The sequence below is a fragment of the Lepisosteus platostomus genome, chromosome 7 (assembly GCF_059453375.1).
Source record: "Lepisosteus platostomus isolate fLepPlt1 chromosome 7, fLepPlt1.hap1, whole genome shotgun sequence".
Lineage (NCBI taxonomy): Eukaryota > Metazoa > Chordata > Actinopteri > Semionotiformes > Lepisosteidae > Lepisosteus > Lepisosteus platostomus.
In genome coordinates, this window is record NC_142617.1 from 3,452,311 (window position 1) to 3,464,343 (window position 12,033).

At 37.1% G+C, this 12,033-nt stretch overlaps 1 protein-coding gene across 4 annotated transcripts in view; it reads left to right on the forward strand.

Moving 5' to 3' along the window:
* lsamp (limbic system associated membrane protein) overlaps nt 1-11,638 on the forward strand; it is a 628,278-nt gene extending 616,640 nt beyond the window's left edge. For all 4 annotated transcript variants that reach the window (XM_088638498.1, XM_088638501.1, XM_088638497.1 and 1 more), the window contains one exon: nt 5,616-11,638. In XM_088638498.1, coding sequence (XP_088494624.1) covers nt 5,616-5,713 — 98 coding nt within the window. In that variant the 3' untranslated portion in view covers nt 5,714-11,638. The remainder of the gene's footprint in view (nt 1-5,615) is intronic.
* Nucleotides 11,639-12,033: the final 395 nt, after the last annotated feature.

A 12,033-nucleotide genomic window follows, 5' to 3' on the forward strand; every position in this document is an offset into this window, starting at 1 on the left:
TCCAGATTGTGCTCAATCGTATGCAATTAGGCACAGCTGCTAAGAAATGTGCTGTTAAAAGGTTGTGCTAATTGTGCATATTTGTCTAGGTGAGCTTCAACTTCATTCCTTTATCCCTTATAGAATATGTACAACCTATGCCCAGGGTCTAGAATGTCATGATGTGATGTTCTGTCTGAGCTTCCACTATAAGCTTCCTTAAATGAAGCTCTAATTCCCTACTTGACTCTTTTTCTTGATATTTCAAACAGTGACAAAAGAACTAAAAAGGAAACTGTGTGTTTCTTCAAATGTATTTCTTCAGGGGCTCCACCACAGGTGACAAGTTCAGGTGACAACAAGATTCGAATCTGAACGAGCTACACACAAGGCTTAACCCTCGACAAGTAAGCAGTAGATGTAAGAAGAAGGGAAAATGTTCCTAAGAACTGCTGCGTCGCTGAGGGGTTTCGAATGGGAGGACTGACTCTGGGCATCTGCTGCTGGTTCTGTTCTGGGACCGCTGCCAGATCAGCGCCTGTGAAATCTGAGGCATGGGCTTCTCTATATTTTATATGAAATATGGCCCTGGCACAGTGTTGCTGGGGTTTGTATTTCAACTTGTCCCTAAATGAACCTTACTGGACCTGTACAATAACAGCCAGAGGCAGGGGGAGGGGATGAGGTAATGTTTCTGTTCCGTATCAATTTTTTATCATCAGAATTCTCCCCTGGAAACAGAAACAATGCAGTTTTTTGTATTGTTTGCCTTTTCTCCTTTTTTCAGCGCTGCCAGTTTTCATGGAATAGTTCCGTCTGTTAACTATTGAAGTAGGGGTTATTTACAGGGGCTGTTCCAGAGAGTGGGGAATTAGTGCAGACGTGTGGATAAGTTTAAGCACATACAAAGATATATCTCTTATTGTTTTGAACTTTCTAATGTTTGTATGTCATTTCACAAAACACATTTTCATCCGTTATGTAGTGTAATGAGCTTGCCTGACCAGCAGGGGGAAGCCTTGGTATATAACCTAATGCGTCTTTTTCAATGCGATGATTTACGACAAATACGTTTATTACTGTTCATTTATTTATTGGTGTTCTCTGATGTAGGAAGAGGCGTGTACTTTATTTATTTAAATGTGTTCTATACTGTACTCTTCGTTCAAACTGCAGATTTATTACATTATTTTAATAAACTACCACACTGCTTAATAATATTTTATAGATGCCTTTTTTATATTTGGTAGTACACTATTTCTTAATTTGATCGCAAATGAAAATTGTGATTTTGTGATTGTGATTGTTTTTTTAAAAAAAATAGCATTCGAGATGCGAGCATTGGGAATGAATTGCACAAGAAATAGTGTTGCCGCTTTTGGACAGTAGGCGGCGCCATATACCTTTTTAAAGGCTGGAGCTCTGAGCCGAGACGGATTTTTGATTAACGGCTTAGGTCACCTCTGCTGTATGGGGCGTTGTCTGTATCTCATTGTAACAGTGGGAGAGGCTGGTGTGATGTGAACAAAGAGCACCAGACTACAGCAGGGCGTTTCTCCCTGCTGTAATGCGTCTACTTCTGCAGGAGAGACAGAGAATAAGTCAAGAAGGCTGAAGCTACAATTTACTTTCCTAAGAAAAAGAGCGTTCGGATTACCTTATGAGAAACAAAATTCCTGCTGCTTTAATCAAATGCCATGTTGATCTCAGTGCATAGGCATTTTGGTTGAGCTACGATAACTGAATTGCTGAATTAAATAGATCTCTGCATCTTCTAGGGTTATGGTATGTTTTGAAAGCAAACTGTGGCTTGCTAACTTTGCCTTTACATCGCAAAGTGGAATTAAAGGTTTTATTAGGCATTTAGGCAGTCTTGCTTCTCAGCATTGTGAAACAGTACAGGCAAATGAATATCTAAACCCCTATTATCTATCACACAACTGCTGTTATAGCTAATTAGTTTGTTCGCCCATACCTTTTCTGTGGTATAAACATGGTTATTTCGAACAAAGAGACCAAATGTTTTATTGGAAAGAGATAAAGGGACACTATCACCCCTGATTAACGGAGTGCTGTCCCCTGAGACCCTACCAGAGTAGCTTAGCAACTCGAGAACCAACATGTTTTTTTTTTTTTTATTAGGGAGGAGCAGACCAAGGAACATTATCCTAAATTAGCTCCTCATCTTCCGTGAACATTTCCTTGCTTCCTGATGTTGATCACTGTCGTTAAGGAGGAAGATTCTGGAGAATTCTGGTTTGGGACCACACCTCAGAAAGGAAGAATGTTGTAGGTTAAAGAAATACAACCCAGTCAATGTGCTTTTGAAGCTGGGGCTCATGTTGACCTTACTAGGGTTAAGGTGTGCTCCTTAGTACCACATGTGCCATGTTGTTTGGCACCACCAAATACATTCAGTTTAAGATCTTTTTTGAAAAATAATCTGTCTTAAAAAAAAGTTCTATATAAAGCTAAGAAGCAGCCCCTGCTAGTAATCCTTTTTTTTTGTATTCCTGCCAAACCTTGTGCCAAATGAATGGGTGTCATTATGATATTCTGGAATTGTCTTGGAACTGCAGCTGCAGGGCTGTCACATTGGTTGCATTGCTCTGGGTAATTTAAAAATAAAACTTTCTAAGTCTTTATTGTCCTATGATAAGCCCGTAGTATATACAGTACCAGGCATATATTCAGAAAAGTGAATTGAATTATTCGCATATTTTTGAAAGTACAATCATGAATGAATTATTATATTTTGTAAACGTTACACAACAATTTATATTTTTTTGTAGGAAAATGAAAAGCGTTTTATTATTATACTGTATATACAGTATGGTAACAGTAATATAACAGCATTTTCCCCTTTTTACTGTAGAACATTTTTAACCGTTTGTTAAAATGACTTGCAAAATAGAACCCCTTCACCTTACTTGGGTCTCCAAAGCGTTCTTTGTATTAATCGCTGACAAAATTAAAGGCAGTTTGGTCTCTGAAGCAATCTCCATAAATAACTCCTCCACAATTTACCACACAGTGAAAAAAAAATATTTGAATCTTTAAATCAAACGTCTTTCTATCTTGGCAAAATGCCATTGGTGTCACAGTGAAATGGTTCCCCATTAAAGAATAAATAATTGCCCACTGTCCAGAGTGGAAGCAGAGAGCCCCAGTGATTGGTTCCATGTTTTATTGATTAGAGTGCTGTGATTAACAGTCCCCGAGGGGGTTCCTGTCTGGACAAAGACAGACATCAGTGAGCAGAATTTTAATGAGGACGTGTGAGGTGGCTCAGCGCTGCGCTGAACTGGAACGGAGATGTCACACTGGCACAGTATAGAGCAGAGCTGCACAGCAGCAGGTGGTTCCACACACGTTCCTGCCAAAACTAGAAGCCTTCCGGTCCTCTTGAGGTTTATTTAGGGAGGGATGGGGGTGCCAGAGCTGCCACTAATGCATTTAACTGTAATTGTTCATGATATACTGTGCCAAATTGCTTAGCCAGTTCCAGAGTCATAAATGCACGGAGAAAAGATCAGACTCAATGCAAACCATTCTGGAAGCATCGATCTGTTGTCTGACTGCAGACATACAGTACACATGACGGAAAGGGTTACATACACCAAGTCATGTTTTTGTATCCAGAGTATGGACGTTACTGAATTTGAAAAAAATCACTGCAACGCGTGTGGTGTCGCAGTCCGCGCTGTGGCCTCACAGCACCGCTCAGAGCCCCGGTTCCTGTCTGTGCTCCCAGAGACATGCTGGCCACGTTCGCTGGACCAGGAGTTGTCCTGGTGAGCTTGTGTGAAAGTGTGTGCGAGCTGTAGTCTCGACTTGTGCTGGTTTTTCCAAGATAGGTTTCAGGTTGCTGTAACCCTTACTTTCTGTTACTTTCTAGTAACAGATGGAAATTCATTATCTTTGAATCCATTTGTTACCTAATTTGATATTTTATAGTGATATCCAGTTCCCAATTACATCAGAGACCTTGGGTGATTTGATGGGCCTGTAATGTTGCTTTTTTCTTCAAGGTGATTGTAAAGGGATACGTGATATGATCTGACCAAGCGGGACCTCCTTCCAAGTCTGGCAGCCCTTAGGTCTCAGAGACCGGAGACCAGAGTCCCCAGCTGTGATTCTCTCTACTTTTAGAGCAGCTCCTCATTTTTCTTGGGGGGGGGTCTTTCTTCTTTCGTGCAGACACATCCCGTCAGATTGACTGACTTGAGGAGACCAGGCTGAAAGAGGCTGTGGCTTCAGGCTAAAAACAAAGTGAACTGCCTGTTTCTCCCTGTGGTATCAATTGCATTTACTTTCACCTCCATTTGGCCAGATACAATAACAGTTTCAGCATGGTGGCGTTTCATTCTTTCCATAATTTATCATCGAAGTTGTGAACATGAACTGTGTATGTAAGTCTATCGCATCAGTTCTGAATGTAGTGTTTTTTACTGAACATTTCCTATTACCTACAATTTTCTGCTCGTCATTTTCGCCCAGCATTAATTTGTGTTGATTAAACTGCACAAAAGACTGGAATGAATGGACTTGGATTCTGCTTCATTAAGACAAAATTCTGTGAAATGGCAAATGATCTTGTCTTTTTCCCTTTTTTAAGACCGTACATCTTCTTTGGTCTGAATGAGTACACCTTAAGTAAAGGAAATGTGTTTTCGATATGAATATGCTTCACATTTCATAAACCTGTTGAAAAACTATAAACATTCTTATCATTCTGAATATTCATTTTAATGTTATTCATTTTCCATTATAATTACAATTTATGAATTTAAATGAATTTAAGATGGAAGTCCTGAAGGTTAGATTTGTCATTTTCAGTGTTCTCATTTATTTATTCTTCTGTACTTTGAAGCTGTGAAATATCCACTTGATATTCTGGTTTTGTTTTCATCTCATATTCTATTTTAATCAGAAGCAATAGTGCCAACATGTTCTTGAACTTTGAACTGTGTGTCCTGGCAAGCAGCAAGTACAGTAAGCCTTTAAGCATGGAGCATAATAATAATGTAGAAGAGCAGCTACAGAGCAGGGTGAGGCTGACAAAAAGGGTGTTATTGCACAGATACCACAGGGCATCTCTGGCAAATGGGTTTGCAGTACCTTCCATAAATAAAGCATTTGACTCATTATTGAACAGGTATGTGTTTCAAAATTTAAAACAATCATGCTTATTACCAATATAGTCTTTGTAGTGCTTAGCACTTGCAAAGAAGCAGGTACAGTAGTATTGGTCATCTAGATCACATCTGGTACTTCAAGATCTCGGCACAGTGGTGGTGGCTCTCGAGTTGTGTTTAGATAACAAGGCAAGCCTGACATGAGATGGACTTTGTGTTCCTGTTCCTGGGTGGTTCTTGAAGGTGGTCAGTCAGTGTTCCTCTTTGATTAATGGAAAGATTTGCCAACAAAGGGGCAGGACAGCAGACTGAACTTAAAAACTAGGGCGCTAGTCTGGTCTTACTGTTTTCCCAGCAGATCTCATGCCTGCTGTTCCTAACACCAGACTTCAGGAACCCGGGAGTTTGCACAATGTACAAATTCAAAGTTTACACTTGGAAAGGGAAGCAGTTTTTTTTACATTAACACCTGGCCTCTGTTCTGTGCTTGTTTTTCAGGACCGGGGACAGGGAAGGACATTAACGGGTCGGCTTGCCTCGCCCAGTCCATGTGGCTTCTACTGGCCTCCATTGCCTGCCTTTTCTTCAAGTGTTAATAATACCACAAACCCATCGTACGGAGTTACATTGAGACTGTTTGTATAACAACAACCTGCTGCGATTAAGCGCAATCAACATGAGGAAAAAGAGAATGGTCTATTAAAATAATCCTTTAGTTAAACACAAAAACAAAACGGATGAACAAAGGTTACTTAAGGAACAAACGGCGATGTTCTTGAACTTCAGTTATTGCAGGCTTTTTATTTCCCTCATTTTGCAAAATCTTAGCACCGTGCTTTCCTGATCCTTTCAGTTTTATTTTATTTGACTGGTTTAGATTAAGAAGTAAATTAAAGTAATAAGAAAACATGTTGTCAACTCAGATATGGCAGGGAATTCAAGTCACGTACAGTAGCCATGACTGACAGCTCAAATCATTGTGTTTTTTGAGTTTCAAAGGGGTAGATCATAGACATTTATTTATAAACAAGGTGACTGCAGTCGTAAATTCAGTCTCATTCGCCTCCACGCAGTCATTAAGTTTCTTTCCCAGTTTGTAAAGAGCAGTTGAGCATCACTCAAAATGTTGTTAATTTTATGGATATACATTTCTGTGATGATATTTCTGCCTTTGGACCATATGAGAAAAGATAAAGGCTACTAACTAATGAGAGCAACTGAGAAGTTGAATAAGAAGCAAAATAGCATCTAAACCCGCATACAACATACAGTATTGTACTGGAAAGCATTATAGGACTGAAAGAAAAGAGTGAGGTTTTAAAAGAACAATACTCTGGGCATACATTAGCCTAGTCATATATCCTGATTTAAATAGATGTAAATATTGTTGAATATAGCTCACTGATGGTGCTTGTTAAGTAGTTCCTCACTTCAGAAAGGCCTCATGTTTTAATGCTCTAGAAAGCTGTGGGGCTGCAGCATCTGTACGTGGAGAGTGATTTGTGATGCACAAATAGACTAGCATGGGACAAGCTGAGTGATGTATATCTGAATTGCACATACTATAGCCTATTATTTTATTAACAGTGAGATTCATTCCTGTGAAGAGGGCTTGCAACAATTAACAATCCTGTACAGAATTAATTTGTAAAAAAAAAAAGTTTTTATTTGAAAAGCAAACAGGTTGTGACCAGTTTAAGAGCAGCAATCCATGTTAAAACATTGACAAAATTGCAGTTGTCAAATTGCTGTAGATATTAAAGGAAAAGGCTAACAATTCTGTGCATTCTTCTCTGGCAAACTGTATTTAAGCTTCTGAAATTGCCTGCCATATTTGCTGTTGCTCCTTGAAAATGCCTGCTAGTGAGGTGAAATCGTCTTAAGACAGGTTATTTGTAAGAAACCTGAATTGGAATGACGTACTGTAAACCCATAAGATATCAGTGTAACCTACACTGTTCCCCTATTACTCTCTACCTAGGACTTTTTACTTACTGAGAATACTGAAGTTTTAAGGAATGTTTTCCCCGTTTATTCATGTACATATTTGAAAACAATGTCCATATATACAAATGAAAGATTTAATATATGTCCACATTTCTGATTAGGTTAGTACTATGTTGAAGATTAACCTTTAGTGGTCTATGGTAGCATAATTTTGCACCATCTGTTAACAGGTTGTAAGGAATAACATTTAAAAATGGGATTGCTGCAGTTATGTTTTGTGCTTGTCAAAGTTGTACCTTTCAGATTACAAGAAAATCTGATCTGGATTATCTGTTAATCCAACTGAAAGAAATAATACATTATACAGTATATGATGCTGAGAATAGTACCTGGCATAGATACAATACATCACATTAAGTATTAGCATAAGTTTATCAAATGCCAGAATAAACTGTGAATAAAGTTGTTTCAAGTGTACAGCAGAGCCCTATATTGGTTAGGAAAAATCTCTTGTTCTCTAATTTCTGTCAAAAAGCATTATTCTATAGAAGTGTAAAATGTTTATAAAAATAAAGTATCATGAATCTATATTCAAAACAATGCACACATAATCTTTTTCAAACAATAAGCAAATACATATTCACACATACATACACTTGCTCAAGAGGTTACTTACACCCATATCATCCCTTGCCTGTAAAGCAAAAAGTAAGTCTCTATTTTTCACCGAATTTGCAATTTAAGACACGAAATGCAAATCTTTGCCTTAGACTTTCTTTACTGTCTGGAAGGCCAAATGTGGTATTGTTTAGCATTTTCTCTGCAAAAATATTAGACTTTTCTCAATTTAAAAAATAAATCCAATCAAAATGAGAGAAAAATGAACGTACTTTTCTCTAAATTTTCTTAAAATGCAAAGAGAGGGGTTCACAAAAAATACAAAACCTCTAGGTTTCAGTCTGAGCCTGGACTTAAAACTATAAAATAATCATTAAAGAGTGTTGAATGTCATACAGTACCTCTGTTTTACACAATGTTGTCTTTGAAATGGGGATTTGAAAGGTAGATCTCAAATCCTGTCATGGTCATCTCCTTTTTTTCCCTATTTTTCATATTGAACAAAATCTTTGTTGACCTTTTAAAAGTTCTTGGAAGTAAAATACTGTACTTAAGACCCTTTTCATGATTAAAAACAGGACTGTTTACATTCAGTCTGAATTATTTTGATACAGGAGTAAAGAAAATACTGTAGTATTTTTTTCCTTTATGAAGTTAGCTAGAAAGTCTTACAAAGGTACAAATGTTTAGTGCCCTGGAACATGCAAATAAAAATAAATGCATATTGTAGATCTCATTTGAAACGTCCAGCTGTTTTGAAGGTGAAAGTTATTTGTTATTTATCTGCTGTTTTCACAGCATCGGTTTGATTGTTTTATTTCAGATTCACATGCTTAACAGTACATTTCTCTAGTAGTTATATTACATGATACTGCAGAGGGTGATTGTAGAAAAAAATATATATAAAGGATTTTAAGAGATGTTCAAACAAACCCCATCTACTATGTCTGTGTTTTTGTGAGTATTCATGTCTAGTATTGAACTCTCTGTGTTTACATGGAAGACCTCAAATGTTATGAGAGAAGAACATGTATCTGTCTTTTTACATACAGTATATGTACAGTATACAGTACAGTGTATACATGTGGCCTAACAGAACCCATTTCGGATATGTTCCCTTTTCTTTAGATATTTTGAAATTTTATTGGTACAAATATTATTTTCCCCACTTTATTCTATAAATAATACATACACAAAATAATGTATTGTGATGGTTTACTTAGTGGACAAGCAAATGCAAGCATGCAGTGTATTGCAAATCTTTATTACAGTAATGTAGAATCTTCTGAATCTCTAATTCTCACCCTAAATTCAAGTGTGTTGAAGTGCCATCATTTTTGCTTGGTTGTTACTTGCAGAGAAATATGAAGTATGAATAAAATGATTTTTACTCATTTTCAAAACTGTCTCCACCCTCCCGACATTAGCAAAAAATAAATCCTTTATTTTCTGCTTTTGGGTCACAAAGTGCACCCTCATTAACGGCAGCGTTTGAGTGATAATTGTATTGTGTGTATCTGTGTAGTAACTATTGCAGTAATTGCAGGTATGCTGCGTGACTGAGTGACCGAAGGTATATTTATATTAGTATCTTGATATACCTGATTACATTTTATTCTGCATTATGAGCCCTCTGTAATGTAGTCTTTGATTCATGTGCTACACTACTACCGTGAAATAGTTTCTATGTAGAAAACATGCAAATAAGCATTGAATTAAAAAATAACTTGGAATTTCAGTCATAAGAACACCTGGTATGTGGTAATGTTACAAAACGAAGAACAAACGTAAAAATAACAGAACTGGTCTGAGATTATGATGGAACCAAATTTGACAGACTAAACATCCAGAAAATAGATGCGTTTAAAACTAATTTAATGCAAAATGTCTGTGGAGCCAGTTTTGAAAAGGACATTTATGTAATTATTTTCAGTGTAATTCTTTCCCTTTTTGGTCTCTGGGTGTGAACTATGGCTCCGAAGTGGAAGAAAAAGTATTAGAGGCCATAAAATGTCTTTATTTTGCTTTATTCCTTAAATAGAATTAATTATAACAATATATTATGATATGAATAATATGAATATTATGATCAGTTTGAGTTCTTTTTTGAGTGTAGGATTAAGTCTTATTTTGTCTTTTTTTTAATTTTGGTTGAGCTATGCATAGCATCTGTGATTGGTGTAAAGCTTTTTTGATAATGATAATGGGACATGGTCTCAAAAAACAGCTCTAGGGCCAAGCTGTCAGGATGGCACTCTTCAACGCCCACAGTTTTGGACTTCACCGTTTGGGTATTTTGTTTGCTGTGGCTTTCAAAGATTTCCCCAGAATGTTAAATTCACATTTCAGCTTTGCATAGACCTGTAACTAATAAGTTCACGTTCTTTCTCCTGAAATATCGCAGTCATCACAGAAATATTGGCAAAATAGATTTGTGAACTGCAGTTTGACATTGCACACATTTCAATAATTTATTTGGACAGAGTGTTTAGCTTCAAAGAATGATGAGTGTTACTCTTATACTTTGCATGACCAGCATTGACAAATAATATCATCAGCAGACATTCAGTTTTTCTCTTCTGCTAATTTATCGCTAAGCTAAGGATTACATACAGTAGCCAGTTTTATTTTTTTTCTCTTTTTGAACTTAACTCTTATAAATGTATTAATATTGTAACCTAATAACTGAATAAATGAAACATGATTCTTTCCCTTGTAAATGTAGATTGTTTGGTATAAAACTTGATATCTTCGAAAAACAAGCTTTGAGAACCACCTGAATCATGTTTGGTTTTATAATCGATTTCATTGTAATGGGCTTAATCCTCATCAGTATAAAGGTTTGGCTCCTACCAAAAGAATAGTTTTTGAAACAGGTAGTCAGCGGTACAACATCGAGTCTCTACTGCTACTGTAACATAGCGCTGTTTTTTGTGTACCCTGACTGTGTCCCAGCATCCTTTGCACAGTTTCTGTGAGATTTTCTGTGTGATGAAGAATTTATTCTGTAGAAATAATTGTGTATAGCAGGATGGATAGCTGACTTATAAAATGTTGATATCTGGAGCATGCTTTGACCAATCAAGAAAAAAATATGCAGCTGTTAATAAATAAAAAGGGGTACTTTCAGTAAGGCTGACAGGAACTAGTGTTGATTCAAACTTTCTCATTTCATTATTCCTTTATGTGTTATTCTTTGTACTAACAAAACAGTTTAATCCTGAATAGTCAGGAATTTCTTAACAAGCCTATTATGCACAGTCACATGTTGTATAATAGTAAAGATGTGTCTTTTTTATTCAGTTATTTTAAAAGAAGGTTATAATCAATAAAAGACAAAGAATGGGTAAATGCCATGAACATCTACATATACTGTTAAATAACATAAACCTTGCATATTGGCCATTTGAATCTGAACAATGTGAAAAACTGATCATGTGAAAATACAACATATGAAAAGCCATGTGAAAAGTCGAGAAGATGGGTTTTTTTTCTTGGAATCTGTGAATGAAGGACTGTAAATGACTGACATGCTGATATTGAAAAACCTGGGGACCCGAGTAGCCAAGATTTGTGGCCAGCCAGCTCGGGCAGGAGCACTGCTCCACACTAGCTCCAAGATGGACATCCCCAATGGCAACATTGTTACAAGCAGACAAAAGCTATTGCCAGAGGTTTACTCCTTCTTCTCTGTTTCCACAGTGAGTTTCTACCAGGCCTAGTTCACCCACATCCTTCCAGATTTACCCCTAGCGCAGAAGTATATTACACTCTCTGTACAGCTGCCAATAAAACATCCACTTCGTACAAGTGTGTTGCCGATTCCTATGTATATTGTGTGTGTGTGACTCTAAACTTTACTCCAGTGGGTGGATTTTTTTCTACTCTCACTGCTTTCCACGGGCTTGTGTTGCTTTGGGTTTGCTAACATAAATAAATTTTAAAAATGTTTTAAAGTGACTTACGTGATTTTTCTTCTGGATGGATTAGGACTGCGTCACATGATCCCTGTTAGAGTACAGCAGGTGTGGCCACCCCTGTTCCTGAGTCTTGTAAATACCTGAAGCATGTGGGAGTTCTCGTCAATTTAATCAACCATTAGACGTTTTTGTGTTCTTGATATACTGTATTCATTTTCAGTCCAGTATTTTCATTTTCATCAAAGTAGTACAAACTGCACTTTTTTCATGCCCTTGATAAGTTTGCCCCATTGTGTCCCAGTTTTCTGTGCTAGGAGCCAAGGGAGTTCTCTTCTCCAGCTTTGTTCTGAAATTAACTGACTGAATAGCTGTCAAGCTTTTACAGTGCCTTTTGACCCCAGCTTCCCAGAACCTGCTTTTTGTCCTTCCTG